This window comes from Aedes aegypti, chromosome 2, assembly GCF_002204515.2.
Source record: "Aedes aegypti strain LVP_AGWG chromosome 2, AaegL5.0 Primary Assembly, whole genome shotgun sequence".
NCBI lineage: Eukaryota > Metazoa > Arthropoda > Insecta > Diptera > Culicidae > Aedes > Aedes aegypti.
Window position 1 is genome coordinate 444,342,006 of NC_035108.1, and position 22,343 is coordinate 444,364,348.

The 22,343-nt window shown below is 38.0% G+C and overlaps 2 protein-coding genes across 5 annotated transcripts; one reads left to right on the forward strand and one right to left on the reverse strand.

Moving 5' to 3' along the window:
* The first annotated feature begins 3,083 nt into the window (after positions 1-3,083).
* Positions 3,084-5,262, forward strand: LOC5565833 (zinc finger protein 266). 2 transcript variants are annotated; one of them, XM_001650153.2, is made up of 2 exons: positions 3,084-3,362; positions 3,428-5,262. In XM_001650153.2, the coding sequence occupies exons 1-2, from the start codon at positions 3,240-3,242 to the stop codon at positions 5,054-5,056; spliced, it is 1,752 nt and encodes a 583-aa protein (XP_001650203.1). In that variant the 5' UTR covers positions 3,084-3,239; the 3' UTR covers positions 5,057-5,262. The 2 variants fall into 2 exon arrangements, with proteins under 2 accessions (XP_001650203.1, XP_021703603.1); XM_021847911.1 differs by having other exon boundaries at positions 3,439-5,262.
* A 4,696-nt stretch (positions 5,263-9,958) lies between these two features.
* On the reverse strand, positions 9,959-22,270 carry LOC5565844. 3 transcript variants are annotated; one of them, XM_021847914.1, is made up of 4 exons: positions 21,972-22,270; positions 11,550-12,201; positions 10,984-11,483; positions 9,959-10,220 (listed from the first exon to the last, which is right to left on the reverse strand). In XM_021847914.1, the coding sequence occupies exons 1-4, from the start codon at positions 22,098-22,100 to the stop codon at positions 10,185-10,187; spliced, it is 1,317 nt and encodes a 438-aa protein (XP_021703606.1). In that variant the 5' UTR covers positions 22,101-22,270; the 3' UTR covers positions 9,959-10,184. The 3 variants fall into 3 exon arrangements, with proteins under 3 accessions (XP_021703606.1, XP_001650204.1, XP_021703605.1); XM_001650154.2 differs by having other exon boundaries at positions 10,800-11,483; positions 21,972-22,267; XM_021847913.1 differs by lacking the exon at positions 21,972-22,270 and adding an exon at positions 13,107-13,450 and having other exon boundaries at positions 10,800-11,483.
* Positions 22,271-22,343: the final 73 nt, after the last annotated feature.

Consider the following 22,343-nt stretch of genomic DNA (forward strand, 5'->3'; position numbering starts at 1 on the left):
TGTTTTGATTCATTCAATCCCACGACGTCACTTCTTCCCATCCGTCTATGTGTCCTATGTAACAACAGAAGGAGGGGAAACGTTGAGCTGTATGTAGGACATTTTGCTCTCTCACTGATTCTCCCTCAATTTCCCCCCCGTTTTTATGACGGTTTCGCCCACATGATCATGTGAGAGTTTCCCACTGCATGACGTGGTGGTGGTGACGGCTGTGTTGCAATCAGCACCAGCCGTCGGTTGAAACAAGAAATTGCGGTGGGGAATGATGACGATGACGACGCCGTCCATCTTGTTGTAGGAACTCGAGAAAGGAGCCCATGTCTAACAAATACATACAGCTTCTCCTCTCTTCGGTGATTGATCGCTCTGCAAATATGTGTGAGCAAGTCGCGCATGTACGTTGCTCGTGTTGCTGCCGGGAAGCATATTTATATGCTTGATCGACCATGCATCTGAATCAGATTGATACAGTGACATCATGATGCTCAATCTTGTGCTCAATATCATTCCCCTATATGCACGCAATGCGCTAATAATATGAAAAGAGATGTTGCAGCTGATCCAATCCAGCGAAACGGTAAAACATGGTTTGGCAAAAAGACCAAAATACAGTTTTGTGTAACTCATTCTCTTTTTGTCACTTGAGCGTTTTCAATTTTGCGAGGCAGTGCGACTCTGAAAATATCGACTGAAATGATTGAGAAGCAGTTATTATGGCATTCTATGCATCTAAGTAGTGTCTCAGACACGCTTCTACAAATCATTCTACCTTTTAAACTCCATTCCAAAGCTTTATTCAGGAATGTCCAATGTAACATTAGAATCGTGTTTATTCATAAATGTTACATAGGACATGTGGTTGGTTCTCTGATCAAAGGTCCAATGTAACAATTGATTAAAAGCGATGCAGTTTTGAACATTGGTCATTTTGTTAAGCTTTGAATAGATTAATTTGTTGTTAATATATCAGAACAAGTGTTCTAGTGTGCTGCTAAGTGGTGCAACGCAAATGATTTGCAATGATAATCTCGATTTGTTTACATTTGTTACTTAGGACGTTTTGAAAAGTTACGCGAGAATTCATTTTCCTTGTAATTTTAACTCTCATACACCAAATTTGCCCAGGACTTTCCTAATTTGGCCACTCTCATGAGAAATCAATGTGATTGGTCAATTTAGGAACCGAAGATAAGTCTTTGACCGAAACTGGTTCCGTTGGCCTATGTTGACCAACGGGATTTTCAAAGCGAAAAAATGGTTATAGCTCAGATTTGATATTTCACACACATAATATGGATTGAAAGCTTGCATTTGAGATTATTTGTATTATAAATACGGCTTCCTGTTCAATTTTAATTGACATTTTCTCTTAGGCTGGCTAAAACCGGTGCTTTTACCCTACCAGAAAATACCCTCTCCAATATTTATGATCTCGCCATATTGGTAACTAAGAGTAGTTGCTGCATTCCAGCACTCGGCATCCACACACACACTTAAGTTATTTCACCGACCTCAGTAAAATTTTTCGCCGAGAAACCAACAGCTGAGAGCTCGGTAAATTTTAACGCCGAATCTCGGTACTTATTTTACCGAGATTTCGGCAATCCGAATTTTTTGCCGAGATCTCGGCGAACGTTACCGAGTTTCGGTAAACGTTTACCGAGATCTCGGTAAAAGTTTTACCGAGAATCGTCAAATTACCGAGATATCAGCTGTTGGGTTCTCGGCGAAACCGTTTAAGTGTGCACATAATCTCTATTACATGGTCGGGGGACGTGTACCCTCCGCATGTAGCGAGCATGCAACCTCTCACAACAATGAAACTGGGGCAATCGAACACGACATGATCCGCTGTTTCCTCCACACCAGCACAATTGGGGCACGCAGGAGATTCTGAGTGCCCGAACCTACACGCAGCGAACTGGACTATCGAATTTCATACATTTTACCTTATGAGAGGTGGAATTTGTCTTTGGTGGAACGTTTATTGCAATACGAACGCTTTACGTATCGTTTTAGCACAGACAAACAGACGTCACACTCTCATAGCTGTCCATCGACCAACTTTTTAACGATCAATTCGAATATATGGTAGGTGGTCAATCCACCACCCGCAGCGCTCACGTCATTTTTGTTCGGGTTTGACGTTTACACACTAACTACAGTGATTTTAGCATTGGGCGTACATTTTTTCGCGACTATGATTTTGATCGCGATTTGTTCTAAGTGTTCCGTCTGTTTCTCTGTGGTTTTAGCATCACTTCACATCAAGGCGTCGATAGGCGCGTGGTATACGCTTGGGCCTATCGATCGCAAGGTTCTTGCACAGAGAAACAGACGTAACACTTCGAACAAATCGCGATCAAAATCATAGTCGCGAAAACATGTACGCCCAATGCTAAAAACACTGTAGTTGGCCGATGGACCAACAGATGGCGGTAGTGTGTAAACGTCAAACACGAATAAAAGCGACGCGAGCGCTGCGGGTGGTCGATTGACCACCTACCTATATGTTCGAATCGATCGTTAAAAAGTTGGTCGATGGACATCGATGAGAGTGTGACGTCTGTTTGTCTGTGGTTCTTGGTTCGATTACAGGTTGCCGCGAAAACGTTTTTTGTTTTCAAATTCTGGTTTCATAAGGAAAATTTATGAATTTCAATCCGATTTCTTGTGGCGAATTTTCATAAGGGGTTCCTTTGTTTATCGATAGTCCATATACCTGAGTGTATGCAGGTTTCTAAGGTATCATTGCTGCCGATCGATGATTCGTTGTGAAAATCGGTAAAATGACAGCTGCGGTAGCTTTCTGTTCAACTAATTTGTCTTTGGTTCAACCGTAGAACGGAAAGTTATCTCTAAAATTGCAATACACAGATATTTTTGTTCTGATACAGATTTGTATGAAACACAGATTTTCTATTAACAATTTTTGTATGGACACAGATATTTTTGCATGAGACAGGTGTTTTTTTTAACCTGGTGGATACAGATTTTCTTTCAAGTTATCTGGCAGCTCTGGTGACGATACTTTAAAGTGTGGTACTAGATGATAATTTGAGCACCGATATCGGCGTCAAATAGTAAACAGAATCAGTACGCAGCCAATTAGTGTTTTAATGTCCGGCATCCTTCCAGGATGATTATTTTGATCTTAGAACTTGGTTTTCGGAAACTAAAACATCCAAACTAATAAATCCTGGCCGCAAATATTGTAAGTATCCTGGCGAGAAAAAAAAATGGAATCCAGTTGTCGCATTTGCCGCAAAACGGCTGCATTCGAACCGGTCTGGCTGAATTCGTGGTCCGAATCCCTCAAGGAACTAATCTCGGACATGTACACCTACTGCACTCAACTAGAGGTATGTATGTTCCGCACTAGATTCCTATTCAAACTTCTTATGAAGCTCGTTAAACTACGGTCTAGGTTTCCTACAGCGATTTGTTGCCTCAACAAATTTGTGAAGACTGTCTCAACCGGCTTACGATGGCGTACGATTTCCGGAAGCTGTGTCGCCATTCGGATGCTCTGTTCCGGGAGCAGCTTAGGAGGCAGAAACGCTCCACCATCACCCCAGTGGTAGTGGAAGCGGAGGGTAGCGAGATCAATATGGACTGGACCATCAAAATCCCTGAGGAGTCACTAGCGAGTACTGAACAAAAGAAGCTTTCTGATGATGACAAAATGTTGGATCTAACGGATCACGGATCTCTAACCCTCAAATGCTGCTTCGAACAGTGCCATGAAACCACGGAGGATTACGATAAACTGGTGGAGCACGCGGCCGGAAGTCACGAGTTTGAGAGAACTGATAATGAGCTGAAAAGAGATGCGAATCAAAACTTCATTTGTCGAATCTGTTTGAAGGGATTCGACAGCCAAACCCAACGGAACATGCACCAAGGATTCATTCAAGAAATACAAAGACTGCACTACCCAAGGTGCGGCGATTCGTTCACTTCCGGCGAGGAATTCCTGAATCACGAGGCAAAGGAGTGCCCTAAGGAAGAAAAAACGTTCGAACGGCTTGCAGAAGAAAAAGGTTCATTATTGCGGGAAGCATTGATTCAAAGAATACTCGCAGCTAAAAAGACGGATGAACTTTTGCGGATCAGTCCGGAGGAGCAAGCCATCGTAAAGCATAAACTCTTCTTCAGCAGATTACGGAGCGAGTTGAAGTACTCTCGGAAGCAGGTGAAACTTTACTTCATTTGCGACACGTGCAACTTTCGAGCGGCAAGTGTTAAGGACGTAAAACTGCACTTACGCGGAGAAAGCTGCGCTAAAGGGTACCACCTCGCTCTTGGATTTTGCCAGGTCACCTTGCGCAGAATACAGTGCCTAGAGTGCGTAACTTGTGGCCATCAGTGCATCTACTCCAAAGCCTTACGACGCCATCAGGAAAGACACAATCATCGAGGGATACGAAGATCGGTCAAAGTTCGACAGATAATCGGAAGGCATCTCCCATGTGAGTACTGTGGCCGGGTACTGGCCAGTACCGCCAGTCGCAAAAGCCATCGCAGCAGGTGCATCGTGGCCAAGAGCAGTAACACGGCTCAAATACTCCAGGGAACGTCTACTGGATCTACTAACATGGATCCAGGTGAACATTCGTCGAACATTTCCGATGGAAAGGGCGAACCGTTCATTACAGAAATTAAAATTGAAGAATTCGATCCGGAAGATATGGGGGATCATCAGATAGGCCATCAAGAACCTAAATCGGAACAAACTCCTACCCTATCCTCTAAGACACGACGAAAGCCAAAGCCAGCATCCTTCTACTGCGTTATATGTAGCTACGCTACCAACAAACACGGCAATCTCAAACGACACTTGCAGATCTGCCTGGGAAAGGTTCCCCCTCAGCAGGCGGCTTACTACGGCGAGATAGTGAAGCAGGAAATGGCCAAAAACTTCCGCAAGTTGGCGCCTCGTATCTGTGAGCGTTGTGGCTATTGGACCAACAAAAGTGGGAACATGAAACGTCATTTAATAAGGTGCTACACTAAAGCCCAACGGCGACATGCCATTGAAAGCGATTCTCAATAGTTCGCGGGGGGGATGTGAGGAATGAAGGGATGCTCAACACGACCGTGTGGTCGCAAGTTTACAGTCTAAACTAGGAAACGATAACGGTTGATGTAAGCAAATTTAGTCATACTATATAAGTAGAAACTCGGATGTACCTATGTTAACAAATTATGGACACTCGTCTGTACTGTAATGCGTATCATTACATACTTTGAACGAAAACAGAAATGCGTTACATTTCGTTTATCCGAAGTCAACCTCCTTGAAAGATTACCAAATGAAGGTATCTACCGTATTGGACAATTAATTTGCAACTTTTTCGGTTTTCTATACTGCCGTGAATCGCAAGTCAGTCCCATCAGTTTTCCATACGAATATTTAAAAAAATTACAGAGGATTGGAACATGTTCCAATCTTAATGAAACTTTCACAACTTGATTTTTACTACGATATTTTTCCGAGAAAAATATAAAGATGATCGAAACACGGTTCATTTTTGTGTTACACGGTGCGGAAATCTGTAGTGGGACTGACATACGGTTACTTTTTATTATGGGACAATTTGACTTGCTGTTTTTTCCTAATTTTTCCGAACAAATAATATAATCTCATTAGTGCAGCTGAAAGAGCATTGGAAGATATGTTGAAAACTGAGCTCAACTCAATTTTGACGAAAATGCAGATGGGACTGACTTGCGATTCACGGCAGTATACTCAATGGTCAAATTTGGTGAAGTAGATTTCAGTTATTTATTGAAAGATTTGAATGAAATTCTTACCGAAAGTTGGAGATTACTTGAATTTCAACATATACAGAGCTGGTAGTCTATTTTAACCAAAAGCCTTTTATTTTGCTTATTCTGTTTGTAGTGAAGCCTGTTGACAAACTCTGGAAGTTCCTAAAAAACCTTCAGAGACTATTTCACAGGATCTTCAGCAATTACTACTTCCCTGAGGAAATGCTTCAAATATTCTTCTAGTGTTGTTCTCGAAGATTTCTTGTGGCATACTTCCAAGGACTCCTCCAGAGATCTCCACAGAAATTCCTCCATCAAATCTCCCAAAAAATCTTCCAGCTGTGTTTCGAGGCATATTTAGAGAAATTTGTTCAGAATTTGCTCCAGGAAATATAGGCCTTAAATCTCACTACTACAACACACAAAACCTTTCAAAATGTAAAGACACTTGAGTAATCACGTATGGCGAAATAGGGAACCACATGTCTATAATAGGGAATGTCCACATGTCTATATGAGAATTATTATTCTATATGAGAGTTATTATTTTAGAATTTTTGAAGAAATTTGTATAGGTTTTTTTAGGAAGATTTATGCCAATTTCTCCATTTTCATACGAATTCCTACAAGAATTCATCCAAATTTACTCACAGGAATTGCTCCAAACACTCTTCCAGGAATTCATCAATAAATTTGACCTGCAATGCCTCATGAAGTTCCTCCATAAATTTCTCTAGGAATGGCTCCTTTAACTCCTGCAGTTCTTCCAGACAATAATTGTGCTTATTTTGCGTGGCGTTGAATGAGGTGACAATTGCCGACTCGCTACCATTTGATTAGCATAAGGCGTCTCACGTCACTCAAGGTGCAGAATAAGCAAAAAATTCTCGAGAAATTTCTCAAAATCTGCATGGCTTCTTTAAAGGTTCATCTAACACCTCAGTTCCTCGCCCCTCGTACACAGGTTTGGTGCTTTTGGCGGTGGTCAATCACGTGACAACTAGAAGGCTAAGGCTCCACAATATAAGTAGTTTTCTATCTCAATTGGTTTCACACCAGCTAATACTACATTAATAACTAAACCTATTCCTCAGGCCATTCCTACGCAAGTTTCTTAATTTCTTCTTTCCGTTCGACAATTTACAAGGAAATTCCTTAAGGATGTAATCCAGAGATTTGTTAGATTTTCTTCAATTTTCTCAACAGTTTATCTACGAAATCCTGAGTCCATGAGATCTTTCAAAGAATTTTCGTAAAACGGGGTGAATAGAAAAAGTGGGGCGAAAGAAACAAAGTGACCTACAGGTAAAAATGTGACTTTTATGTAAAGATAAACTTTAAAAATAAACTGAAATATATTTTTTCCATTAGTTTAATAGTAACAGAAAAAATATTTGACTTTCTTGCGAAATTTTTCATACAATTTTTGGAATAAACCGTTAAGGAATTTTAGGAAGATTCGTTAAAGTTATTACTAAAAGCATTCTTGAAGAAATTTAAAAATTCCTGCAGAAAATACTGATTGAATTCTTGAGGATGTTCTAAACGGGAAACTTGGTGGATGTGTTGAAAAAAACGATGACAAAATTATTGGTCAAACTCCTGAAGAAGTTAGGACTTTGTTGAATTTTTTTCGAAATAATCTTTGTAAGAATATATACAGCAATACGAGCAGTAATACTTTTCCTAATGTCAGGTAAAGTTTTCTTGGGAATAAAATTTATCCTGATTCCTTTTAGATTATTTTTCATTTCTTCGTTTCCATTTGATCCCTTTTGAATTCCTATTTGGTTTCGTCTTGGCCTTTTTTCGAACAAAAGGTTTCTAAAGTTCCTATTTTCATGGTACTTAGTCGCTGCATTTAATAAATAAAAGACACGGACACCTTCTTCAGCCATTTAGTTACACAGACTGTAACTTAACACTAGACAACGGACAAGCATGCTCCAGTGGCACAGCCGAGAAACATCCGTGAATCGAACCCACAACCCATGACACGAAGCGATTACTGCCTGGCGACACTAACCACTCGGCCACGAAGCCCACAGTTTAGTTTTGAGTACCGTAAAACGGGGTATCTTCAATAATGCGGGTAACGTTGGCAAGTTGTCAAATATGAAAATTTGTCAAATAATTTACTTTACCCAACCCGTTATTGCTTTTGAACTTATGAAAGTAAAAAAAAATTAAAATCAATGTTAAAATTCAAGTTATGCCTGAGATGATGTGAAAATTACATGCAAATCGGTCCATCAATAACACAGAGCTAAGTCTCCAAAGTGGACTATTTTGCATAAGCATAAGCATACAATTCTGTAGGATTCCACATAGCAAATAAAACTAGCAAATAACAATCCTTTAAACAAAAGCACTACTTTTATTATTTTTTTACACTCACTTTCACTTTAGGTTCACATGTCTTCTCTGAATAACTTCCTTCTCAAAACTGAAACCAATCATGTTTCCTACCCGTTCACCAGCGCATCTTTTGTCTCCTCGTTCATTCACACCAATCATTCCGTACCTCTTTTTCTGACTTCTACCCACGCGTTCAAGGAAGCTAAACCGATGCTGATGTGCTGGATATGGATCGTCTTTTGCAGAATCGTTTTTATCAAATTTGCACTCTAATAAATTTTCACCTACAGGGGAAAGTGGGGCAGTTTGGCCACCTTAAGGAAAAGTCGATGAAAGTGCTGGAAATATTATGAATTTTTCGAATATTTGCATGATTTCCAACAATTTTTAGATGAATACACTAGATCCGCATGATTTCCTTTGTCTCATAAAATTCACGAATAAATGATTGATTTTTCAAAATTTCTCATTTTTCGAGTCGATTTTTTACTGATGGGGTGATATGAGCACCCCATTTTTGATTGCAAAATAATCTCATATAATCTAAAAATTCAATTATTTTGTTACAACACTTGAAAGTTATTAGTATTTATAAATACTCCGTGCAAGAAGGTATAATTTTTTAAAACCATTTTAACAGTCAAATATCATCATTCTGAAATGATGAAAATTAAAAGAGTCATTCGGGGCGATATGGGCAGTTTTTTAGAACATCATTTATTTATTTTTATTTGAGTTTCGAACATTGACTTATAACATGCCTATTGCTTCATTTCCTCATCAGCTTTGGGGTTGCATGTTATTTCAGATGAAATTTAAAGAATTTATGCAGTTTTAAGGGGGTGCTCATTTCACCCCATTGGCCAAACCGCCCCGACTACCCCTATTCATTAAAATTGATTTTATTTAGTTATTCTTCCTACCAATTCGTAGTTGCTACTCCGTGATTGACCAGAATAATCGAAATTGCACAAGGAATCAAGAGATGTAGCTTGGGAGTAGCTTTCCATCTTCAGTGTACACTTTCGAGAACTCCAAACATTAAAAAGTCGATAACGGCGCCGGCCATGTCCTTACGGTCAGGAAGGAATATTAGAGTGACATTCATTGTTACTGGAGACCGAGATCACCTCTGCATCTCTATGGTTGTCATGGAAAGAAGTTAATGTTAATGCACAAGAGTCTATGTCGACACTTAAGCGAAGTATGCACTTCAACAGAAAAGTAATCGCCTATTTCGATGCGTGGGAAATTTCTTGCAAGAAATGCTCAAAAAAAGCATTTTTCTTCGATCGCAGTATGCAGTTGAAAAGAAATGTCAACTCAAATGGAGCTCACTGTAGGAAATTTCTTAACCATTTCTTGGGCAGAAATTTTTACTTTTCTTGAGCGGAACAGCATACTTAGCTTTACAGTGACGAACTGTACCAGCCGTTACATCATCCGAATCTAATAATTTGCGGAGACGATAAAAACGTGATAGATCAATTTTCAACACATCCGTTCGCGTACGCTGCCTACTTCGATCTCCTCACCAAAGTGGACAATTTCAATTCTCATTCTACTCATTCTACATTCTAATTTTACCAGACTAAGAAGAAATTATTGCCGTGTGTGAGTACACTCTGGAAATACGAGACAATGAGTCAAAAAGGTGAGCCAACTCATCCATGATTTTTTGACTGCTGAGTTGCGTGATTGACAACTCGCATGAAAAATCTGAAGCGTGAGTTATGAGAAATAGAGTTTTTCAAAACACTGCAGTGATATTTCACTATGGTGTACAGCTTAACGGTACTCCATCGTGCTCCAGCTAAGATTCAAATAGATTTCCAAGGAGAAAAAAGGGCTTTATTGTCTACTATACCTAACCACGGTGGCACAGGTTCAGTTTACAAAGATACCTTTTCGATGGACTAGAAACTTACCGCTCACGTCTGCACCCGCTTAGACATTCTCCAAATCTACTTTTTCCTCCTGGTGTTCCGAAAGTTCTGGTTGCGTATTTTCGGATAATACGGCCTCAGTCGTTGAACACATCTCGTCGATAATCACTGAAGATGAATCAGTTGTTGCGTCGTTTGGTTCTGAAATATATGACAAATTGTATTATTAATTGTAAATTAATTGTATTATTGTATGTATGATCTGGTGGTGCTCTACGGTCTGTTAGGAAATGCTGAAGCTGAACATTTAATTGAAAACCAACAGGATCCATAGGCACTTCCTGACTTCCTGATGCATTTCTTCAAATGTTTCGTTCAATAGGTATACCAAGTTGAAACCTGGATTTTGTCTAAGGGTAACCACAGATATTACATAAGGAATTTCTTGAGAAAATGTTCAAGGGTTCTTTCATAAAATTCTCAAGAAAGTCCTATGCCCTCCAGGAATTCATCCATAGATTTCCAGAAATTGCAACAGAATTCCATATAGAATTTTAGTTCAAGGTTTCTTAAAGACTTGAACAATAAATTTGCATTAAAATACCTTCAGGGATTACTACAGAGATTTCTCCTAAGATTTCCTCAAAGAATTCATCCAGGGATGTCTCCAGCAATTGCAAAGGAATTTATTCAGAAATTACTAGAGAAGTTCCTGAAACAATCTGGGCAATATTTGTAAAGAAAACCCTAAAGTAATCATCCACGACCATTTGAGCTTACCATTTTTATCACTCAACCTTTCCTGTTTAGATGGCCAAATAACCTTCTCTCCGTAGGTTTCCTCGCAGGAATAGATTGCTAGATGCCTTTGGAGGTTGTATTTTCGTTTGGTCTCAAAACCGCAAACACAGCGCAGAGCCTTTTGGTGCGTTGTTTTGGGGGTCAAGTAGGAACGCGCATTTACCTTTCGATGCTCGCGTATTTTATCGCGGCGCCTCTCCTTCAGTGCAGGCTCGTCGACCTTTTCGCAGCGTCGGTTAGCTTGGTGCCGTCGTAGGGAAAACCGCCTGTCGGTTGAATAGCCACAAACACAGCGTAGGAGCCTCTGGTGGATCTTCAAATGATACAAGTACCTCGTTCGCTGATACGTTGAGAAAGGACAGTGTGTACAGATGTATTTTTTTCTCTTCTGTCCACTATTGTCGGAGGGGTTTGAACGGCATTGTTTGACGGATATTATCTCCTCCGGTTCTACTTTAACAGACTCAATAGTTAAATACGAATCATCGATCGGTGGATCTTCCTTATCAGTTACAGATCCATCTGGACTTGCTAGCGTAGTAATACTATTTTGAGACTTAGAATACTCCCCTTCGTTTACGGGAACTTCATCGACAAGTGGATTCTCTGATGTTGAACTCATTGCTTCTGCAGTTGATTTGGATTGAGTATCTGATGTATGTGCTGTAGCGATAGAGTAGTATGTAATTTAGTTACAAAAAATGTGTGTACTGATGTGATAAAACTCACCAACATTCTTATCCTTTCGCGACTTTGGCGGTTTAATATTAATTTGCTTCCCATACTTTTCTTCGCAACGAGATTTACCCAGATGTCGCCTCAAAGACCACCGTCGGTTGGATACAAATCCACACGGGCAAAGAAGGGCTTCAGGATGTACGCTATAATGGTCTATGTAATCCTTTCTTTCGAACGTGTGATAGGCACAGTATTTGCATGTATAAGTCCTGAGTTTCCACTGCTCATGGTGAAGGAATGAAGCTAGATGATCGTACTCAAACGTTTCTTCGACATCGGATTCTCTCGTTTCCGTTATCGTTGAGGCATCATTTGTGTCCAATGTAGTTGCTTGAACAATCTCTTCGATTCTCGTTTCATTTGCTTCTAGAGTGTTCTGGTCTTGATGTTCGAGAGGTTCCTGAAATTCTGTCGTTACTATTGGAACGTCTTCCGGTTCCACTTTGACTGCCTGGTCAATTGATCTCAGTTCATAATCTACCGAAGGTAGGTCTTCGCCGGCTTGTGCTACCGTTATAAGTGGGAACAGTTGTAGAAAGCATGTCTGAGATTCCACACTTGCGCGCTTCAACTCGTAACTCATCAGGATCTGGCCGTAACACATCCGACAAACTTGCTGTGGATAACCGTCGTCAGTGCTAACCTGAAAAAAATTCGGTCATGATTTTGAGTAAGTGGGCAACATATTTAATATAGTAATATAGGCATAAGTAATATAGTAAATAGAGAGTAAACCTTGGCACGACTCTTGTCTAAAGATGATTGTTAGTACGGTGAACACTGCATATATTCAATCAACTAAAGAAATTGATTGTAAATTGAACATAGATACGATGTAACACGCATCACATGATTAAATCAATTGTAGTGTTATTGAACTGGCTAGATGTACAATATTCACCGAGAATAACAATTTGAATGGATTTGTACGTTTTTAAATAATGCTATGAAGAAGGAGAGATCATCTTCTTCTTCCAGTAGTTAATATTTGGATGTCTATTATTTCATTTGCTTAGAAACACTGAGCTACACACTCGATTACCAACGACTCTTAGGGCGTTATCCTAAATTATGCGAGATATCCTTGATGGCTTCAAAATGTTGCTCCAGGAATTCATCCAGTGATTGTTCCGTGGTTTTTTTTTTCTCTAGAAGTTCCTTTAAGATTTGAGGATTTCTTCAAGAACGAAAGAAGTAATTTCTCCTACGATATTTCCAGAAACTACTCCATGATTCTCTGCAAAATGTGCATTGTGTTTTTTCCATGTTTTATTTCTCCGTAAGTGTATCCAGTATCCTAAAAGGATTTTTTTTTATAATTTGCTCCAGAATTTTAGTTTGAGATTTCTCTTAGATTTTAACCAGGAAGTTCTATAAGGATGCTTCCGGGGTTTCCTTTAAAATATCTTAACAGATTCTTCCAGAAGATACCTGTTCGGAATCCGTCAAGAAAAACTACTTTTTGTAGCAGTCTCTTTTTATGGTCAGCTCAAACTGCAATTATATTCCATATTAGCTACGTTTTTTACATAAATCTCTTCTACTTACAAGAAATAGTTTATTCCTGCTCGCGCGATGTTCTAACCGATGTTTTATGCACTTTTTCAGCACCCTCGACGTTATATTGCAGCACAAGTCGAACAGTTTTGACTACTGGTACTAATTTTCAGATCGAAAACGCATCCACTAGCTACCACAACGTCTATGTGAATTCAATAAATAAAGCGAACTAAACCGCATAAACTTCCACCAGCTTTTGATATTCGAATCACTACAAAACTATTAATTTGTGTATTAACAAGAACTAATTTATCTCCTTCGAATTACTCCGTACTAGTTTGTTTTGTTATGTTTTTCCTTCTCCTTGTTTGACAACACATCAATAACATCTCCTACCACAGTTGACCGTTCGCGCATATCGCTTGTCTTGGTGACCCTTCTCACTTCTCACTCTCATTGCTGAGCTTGGGGTAGAGCTCGGCGCCGTCAACAATACCCAAAGAAGCCATTTATTTAGGAACATTTGGAAGTAATTACTGAAGAAATTCCTACAGTAATCGCTGATAAAAATCTAAAAGCCCTTGAGAAGCATCTGATGATCTCTTGCAGAAGAGTACTCGTACAAAAAACTCTGATGAAACTTCAGTTCCTATTGAAAGTCTTAGAGGATTACTTGTTTAGTTGTGATTCGTGATTTATGACTTACCAGTCGAGTGGAAGTTAAACTGCTACCGAAAAAACTAAATATTACATATACTTTGCAATTGAATTAAATAGACAAATTGACATGAAATTTGCAAAAAAAGTTACACGTCTTTTCGGTGAGAATCGAACTCACAACTCCCTTAGGCGGCATCCACAAATTACGTAACGCTCTAGGGGGAGGGGGGTAGTAGGCTCGAGCGTTACGGCTCATACAAAAATTTGATTTTTTTTCAAAAAAAAAAAAAGCGTTACGGAGGGGGGGGGGGAGGGGGTCAAAACTTTCCAATTTTAGCGTTACGTAATAAATGGACGCGGCCTTATCACTAGACAGGGCGCGTTACCCCTACACCACGAGAGGACTCATGGACGCAGAAAATAACCTGAATTCGATTTTAACTCAACAATCACGTGGTCCTCTTTCACAAAGCGCATCTCTTTCGGAAGAAAGAAGAAAATAAGAGTCTAATTTTGCATATTCAACAGCCTCAAAAACTCCGAATTGGCCACTTCCGAATTGGCCACATCCCCCGGGGCACCTGGAACCTACTATAAAGTGGTTATGGCAGCCGGTGATGCTGGAAATGCTTCGGAAAGCATAACCTTTGAAAATAATGAAGTTTGATGCCCATATTGATATGGTTCCGGATATGTTCCTAATTGACCACTTCCCCCAGGGCACCTGGAACGTTCTATAGAGTGGTCTGTGCATCTAATGGTTCTGAATACGCTGCAGGAAACATCATTTTTAAGGTTGGTGTCCGCTTGGATATAGCTCCGGATAATATTTACATGATTGGAAATACAAACATGACTGACCATGCTTTCCGGAACCAGTTTTACGGAAATGGTCATATTTCTGAAGATTTCCAACCAATCTTAATGCGTCCGGTGGCATTCAACTTCCTATTAGTTCTAGTTTCTAGGAAAATTGCAAACATCTATCTAACTTTACACCACACAAAAATACAAGCGACAGAAAAAATGACATATGGACATGACCTCAGAAAATCCGGAACATCTCCGTTGTCCAGTGGCCAATATGCATGGCCAAGGAAGTTCCTAAAACTGGACCAAATTTGCCGTCGACTGCTTCCAGATGCATCCAATTTCATCCATTTTTCATAAAGTTATAAGCATTTGAATTTGGGCAAAATTTTGCCTATCTCAATCATTTTGCCTATCCCCTGTATCTACATATATCACTATGTAAGATGTTAGCTGTGTTTCACCAAAATGGTTTTGGTGAGTGAATTTGACGGATTGCGCCGACAATTTTTATTGCATAGGATTTATCGAATGTAGCGCGGTTGTTGCACCAGGGCCAGATTCATTTCTCGAGCGCGAAAAAATGGTCACAAAAATTAAAGTTTATGCCTTAGTGACTATTTTTTAATCTTCTTTAATTTATTCGGGGATTCTTCGGGAAGATCATCTAAGATTATAAATTAAATCACTTTAGGATTCTTCAAGAAGTTCTGAAAGTTCTCCTGGGATTTTTCGGAAAGTCTCTCTGAGATTCTTTCTGGAATCTCTCACCAATTATTCCGTAAATTTCTCTGGGATTATCCCAAAAATCTCTCTGAAGTTCTTTCGATAATCCTCATGGAATCCTCTATACGGAATCCTTCTTAAATTTATCAGGAAATCCCTCTGTTGCTCATTCATAAACCTATCTCGAGCTGATCCGTCCAAAAATCTTTTTTGGATTATTCTGGAAATGCTTCTGGGATTCCTCTTGCAATTTATGTGTATCATACAGAAAATCTTTCGAAGAATCTTCCAAGAATCCCTGTGGGATTCATCAGAAAAAAAAACCCTTCCAACCATCTCGAAAGTCCTCTTAGTTTCTTTCGGATATCCTTCTGAAATTATTATAGTTATCTCTCTGATCGCTGTGATTCTTCCGAAAAAAGTACCAGGAAGACTTTCTCTTGGATTATCCCGCAAATTCGTCTTGTATTTTTATGGAAGTCTTCCGGATTTCATCCGTGAAATTTCCCAGACATTCTGCAGAAAATATTTCTATGATTGCTTTCCAGAGGGATGGTATTCATAAAAAAGATCTGTAATTCTTCTGAACATCTTTTGAAGACTTTTTTCAGAAATGTTTCGGAAATCCATCAAAAATTATTACATTGGTATCTGATTTTTTTCTAGAAAACCATCAGTAATTCTTTCATGAATGTCCCTTTCTCTCAGGATTATTCCGGTCCTTCTGGGATTCTTCCGGAAATCCGTCTGACACTATACAGTAAAAAATCTGTTCTTTCACTGTCAGATTATTTTTTCATTAAAATTCTTGAAATTCTTGAAAATCCCTATGGAATACTTTCGGAAATCCTGTCCGGAAATTCTTCCAGATATCTCTCGCTGATTTAAGCTAAGTATGCTGTTTCGCTCAAGAAAAGTAATGAAATTCCTTGACTGAATGGGTCATGAAATTTCCTACAGAGAGCCTCATTTGAAATGACATTTCTTTTCAACTGCGTACTGCGATCAGAATAATGTGATTTTCTGGACCATTTCTGGGAAGAAATTTTCCACGCATCGAGATAGGCGATTCCTTTTCTTGTCAGTAGCAAACAAGGCTTTATTTAATAATCTGTTTTAAGGAATTCCATCCGAAATTTTGTTTTATGGAAATTCTCAGCAATTCTTCCGAAAACTCATCAGAAATTTATTAACTCATTTTACGCGTGGTAAAGATGGACAAATTATGAGTGAAATTATGAAAAAAAAAATCCACGTGCTGGGGTGGAATTTGAACCCAGGACTCTTGTATGCTAGACGAGCGCTTTATTAACTAAGCTACCGAGCCACTTGGTGATCCAATAACTGAGTTGGTTACAAGTTTAGAATTCAAATCCCTACAGACCACGCGGACCGCTTTCATAACCCATATCCATCCATCTCATTTTACTACACACGCGGAAAGAGCGAGTGCGATTTATTTAGTGTTGAAATTGTTTGCCTATCGTACACTGAACCAATAAATATCATAGAAAGTATTAAAAACCTCACATACCCTTGCGATAATTGAAATCCGATACCTGTTATGTGTATCCATTGATATTCAATTAAAGAACACATAAAACACATTATGATATTTCATACCATTCATTTACCAACAATGTGGATTGTATATGAACAAAAGTCATGTATGTAATCCGATGAATAGTACGTGATTTGCCGATGTGAAAATTCTGTCTTATTTTTATTGGTACTTTCGTGATGGCGGAGTTTGGCTCTCAAGATATAATTGTGGTGGATTAAAGTAAGTTTTAATTTAAAGTGACATATATTGGAAGTTTAGAATAGTTAGCAAATATATGAAAGAAGGGTAAGTTAAATATTTATTAATTGAATACAAATAAAAGTACATTAATTTCAGATTTGAATTTACAGGAAGTTGAAATGACGAAACAAGGACAGAAGGAACAAAATACTCAGAACGTACGAAGGTGTTTAAAATCGTATAGGATGTGATTTTCTAAGTTATACCAATTAAAGTGGTTGGCTATCCAACGTGCCTAACGCATCACTTGTTCACTAATTATGATGTATAACATGGAAACATTATACTTTCAATTAAAACCTAGGTCAAACTCAATTGATTGTAATTAAACCTTTAGGACAACGCAGATAATTTATCAAATAAACAGTATTTCAATTGTTATTATATTGTTTTCTTAATTCTACTAAAAACATAAAAATAAATCATCACAAACTTACAGGGCTGGTAGCAGTCAGACAGCAAAATAATAGTGACTTATGTGACCAAAATGATCAAAAAAGTGACCAAAAAGTGACCTAAAAGTGACTTGATAACTACAAGTATTAGTCATTGAAATGACTAGAAATGAAAATATAGTCTATGTGAATATTAACCATTCTACATATTAGGCAAATTTAGAATGTAGAGAACTGCAGTAATTTCAAATCTTTCGTAACAGTAATCTGTCCGAGATAAGACTTGATTGTCATGAATGGTCAAAAAGATAGCCTTTTCGAGATTTCATTCATCATTATTTACGAGACGAACATTAGCTTAAAATTACTAGGTTACTATGTTATATTTCTGATTTCAGTTAAAAAAAATTAAATACATGAACTTTGGTAAACTCGTGATAGAATCCTTAACAAAACTCCTGTACATGATGAACTTACAGGCAAGATTTTGAAGTAGAGATGCAAAATGAATTACTTGAAGCATTTCTTAACAAAGCTGTGGAATAAATCGAGGAAAAAGGTTTGGTTGTAGACAAAATTGTGGCGAAAATTGAGAATAAATTTCAGTATATTTTGACAACATCCTGACAGAATGCAGAGTTCAAAAACAAACGAAAAATAGAAACTCATGCTAAATTTGTGGCAAAATTTCTGTAGAATAAAGAATCCAAATAAACAATAACTCCAGAACACAATTGATTATTAACGAACTCGAGAAAAGAACAAATTAGTTGAATGTCGTACATAAAGAATTAGAATTTCATTAGCATTTCAATAAATGAATTAATCCCATTATCAGTGGCGACTCGTAACCTCACGTTTTATCTTATCTACGATCCTGAAATCATTATTATTATTATTATTATTATTTATTAAGGAGGTTTTAACTACAAAGTCATTCGCCTCCAACGACCATGAAATGACTAATTTTGCAAATTTAAATTATAAAGTAAACAATAAACGATAGAAAGCACATATTTGTTGCTGAAATTCATTAACAGGTGGATTTTGGGTTAGAGAATAGCCATTGATAACACTATTGATTAATTAATATCGTCCAACAATGTTCTATCATTCATTATAGAAACATGTTTTTTGTTTGGAAATAGTTGACCAAAGTCGTGTAAAAAACAGTGTCAAGGGTTAATCAATGGAAACATGTATTAAAAAAAAGACACCGAACCGTAATGCTTCCAGTGGACGGTTTGCCCTTTGAAGGAAGCACCACACTAGACAACGGACTAGCATGCAACGCCCAGTGGCATAATCGAAATACGTTCCTGATGAAAAGATTTTCAGACTGAAGCGGGAATCGAACTCACACTCCTTGACTCGATGCGGTTAAATGTTTGGTTACACTAACCGCACGGCCACGTAGGAATTTCTGATGTGATATCTGAAATGATTTCCATCAAAAATAGTACTTGCTGTTGAAGTCCTGCACGAGTTTCTGACAGTCTTTTATAATTTATTTTGGTTGTTATTCCTAGCCATTTCTGGCTTATCTTCCGGAGGAGTTTTGATGATGTTTTGGACCTGGTTTTGGATGTCTTGTATAGCCGTAGATTACTCATATCAGATATTGGTTCTGGTATTTGCCAAAATTTAATAAAATATTTCGGACAACAAATTTATTCTAATGTTGCTTTCTAAGTTTTGCCAGAATGATCTCCAAAGTTTTTTTCCAGGAAATTTTTAAATTTTCTATCGGAAATGTCTACGAAATATTCACTTGAATTCTTCCAAAAAGTTAGCCGGAAGGGCGGGAATGAACCAATCTCGGGCTGAACTTCCCCATAATAAGGATTCAATAATAATATAGTTAGCCAGGAGTCTCTACCTTTCTTGAGTCAAGAATCTTGACACTTTGATTTCAAAATCACACTATTCTTGTCGGTATAATAACAAATATCTGTTTCTTGTTATTTTAGTTTGAAAAGCTAACCCAGCCTTAAATTTCATTATCATCAGATCACGAAAAAAGTGACTTTAGTGACCATTTTCCTGAAAAAAGTGACTTTAGTGACTTTTTGTTGGAAATAGTGACTTTTTAGTGACCCGGTCGAAAAAAGTGACCAAGTCACTAAAAAGTGACTTGCTACCAGCCCTGAACTTATTATACTATCATGTAGAAATCACTAACAATACTAATATTTATCATCTGAATTTCACATAACATTCATCAGCAAAACCTAATGGTTTTTATTTTGAGTTCGCATGAAATGTATATGTTTTATCAGATGAATCTAATCAAAATGGAATCGCACAAGTTTATATGATAAATTGATAAGCGTTATGTGAAAAGCTATATGGAAAAAAACTATATATGTTTTCAGATAAATCTTACATGATTACTCGGTTCAGTGTACCGTGTACGCACCAAACTTTGCGCAGTTAAGAAATTATCATCGTATTTTTGCTTCAAATAAGGCTAAAATATGTATCTTTTTATTCAAACTTCTGCCAACGATAGGCTTTTAACCCTTCAGTAGAACGCGTGATTTAAAGAAAATAAAAATGATTCACAAAAAATTAAAAAAATGCAAAAGGTGATGCAACACCTTGTGCCTAACATTGCGCACAAAATCTGAATTGTTCCTAACTTTGCGCATGATGTGCCTAACTTTGCGCATGCCTTAAATTGCTCGTTTACTCTAAATAATTTTACTTTTTTACTGGTTTTGTATTAAATAAAAAGGTTACAACTAATATGAGTTTCATCAAGAGTTTTTTTCCGTGAATTTCAATTTAATTTATTCAATCACCTCAAACATAGAGTGCCCACGAATAGTTATTTACTCTGTTCTTATTTTTTTATAATACATATATTCACAAGATTACAATCTGAGCAATATAATTTACAGCCGCAGCTTATGCCTATTTGTTATCGTACGCTGCTTTATATAACTTATTCTCTTGTTTTTTTTTTTTTTAATTCTTAAACTGAGAGATGTATCGTTGATATCTCACGATTAATCATTTTTTTTATCTATTTGCCGCCAGTACGGATATTCCATAATTGAACGCTTTTTGCTAGACAACTGGAGCTTGAATCATTGTCCTTCAACTGGGAAGCCAACCTTTGCGCTATCAATTATCCAAGTTTACAGTAATAGTCTCTTGTGTTAATACAGTGGATTTTCCGAGATTTTTCAATGCACACCTTGCCTTCAGCTACATACAAAAGGTACTTTCAAGAAAATTACATGTAGCCGCTGCCTTATGGATTGAGTGACCATTCCTGGTAAGATCGACAGATTTTGTTATTTGCAAGAACTTACATGTATTTACGTGCCATTCCGAATTGCTAGAAGTGCGCTAAAATTAAGACCCTCGTGTAAAAAATGGGTCCTAACATTGCGTATCGCTTTTTTCAAATAAAAATTCAACATATTATATGGAAAATAAATGGAATTACTAGAATATTACCTTTCTTGCAAATACACCGCAAAAATACTTTTCACAACACAGTTTTGTTCATAAAAATGTTGATTTTTTGCAGAGCCACTCCTTAGCGCTTGTTCTAAGACGGTGTAAAAGTACACGTTTATGCGTATGACGATAAGGTTTTTTGTTTATTTACTAACATTAACAAGGGTTTCTTAGTAAACAAATGCATGCCAAATACTTATTTCACATAAACGAACATGTTGCTGAAACTGAATTGTTAAAAAAATCAATGATTAATTATCATTTTTTCGTGCTTCTTTAAAATGCGCAAAGTTTGGAGCTGCGCAAAGTTAGGTGCGTACACGGTACCTACATCGCTTCCACAACAACTGTATGGACCAATGCACGAGTTCACTAATTTGACGTTTGAGCGGTGCCGAATTTACTGGTTTCCATGGCCACATAAATAACACGGCACCGCTTAAACGTCAAATAATGAACTCGTGCATTGGTCCATTGTGGAAGAGTAAAGATGTGGGAAGGCTATCAACGTGTCGTTCTCACTCAAGTGACGACATGACTACTACAGAGAGGGGTCCGCGTGGTCTGTAAGGATTTGAATTCTAAACTTATAACCAACTCAGTTATTGGGTCACCAAGTGGCTCGGTAGCTTAGTTGATAAAGCGCTCGTCTAGCATACAAGAGTCCTGGGTTCAAATCCCAGCCCAGCACGTGGGTTTTTTTTTCATAATTTGTCCATCTGTACATCATTCCATTTTTATTTATATAGATAGATAGATAGATACTTCAAGATGGCAGAATCTTGAATCATGGCCAGATTATGAGAAGAATTATCAAACGTTTCGAGAGCCGGATGTGGCATGCGGTCAAAGCGTTGGACAGGGCTGGTAAACGTTCAAATTAATTTTGACCGAAATTCATTACTCCGACCATTGTGCAATGGTTCGAAGCTTAAAAAATTGAATTCAACCTGTTTATTTAATTTTAGGGAGGGGGAGGGCCAACTTTGAGGCCTAGGGGTCAAGCCCTCTTTATTTTACGTCAATGAATCCAGAGTTCAAAATTACCTTTAGTCCAATCCCGTACTCCATCATATGGAGCACCGTTTCGCTGGATACTTCCGATCGATGAATCAACGGAACGGAACTGATCAATCCACCTCTACCGCAGGTGCGGCAAAAGGTTGATGTACTCATCTTTTGGAGTTGTTGGTTTATCCTTAAAATTTGTTTGAATTGAATTACGTTTAAGCAAAATAATGTTATCACTTCTTGAATGAAAACGAGCAGCTCCCACAATTATTTTTTACTACATTGTTTTACTCCAGGTATTCGTGACGCTGCCAGAGAATGGGCACTTACACTTGACATAGACGGTCATTACACCGTCCAGAGGTACTACACGAAAAATTTCACAAACGAAACGAACATCCAGCACTG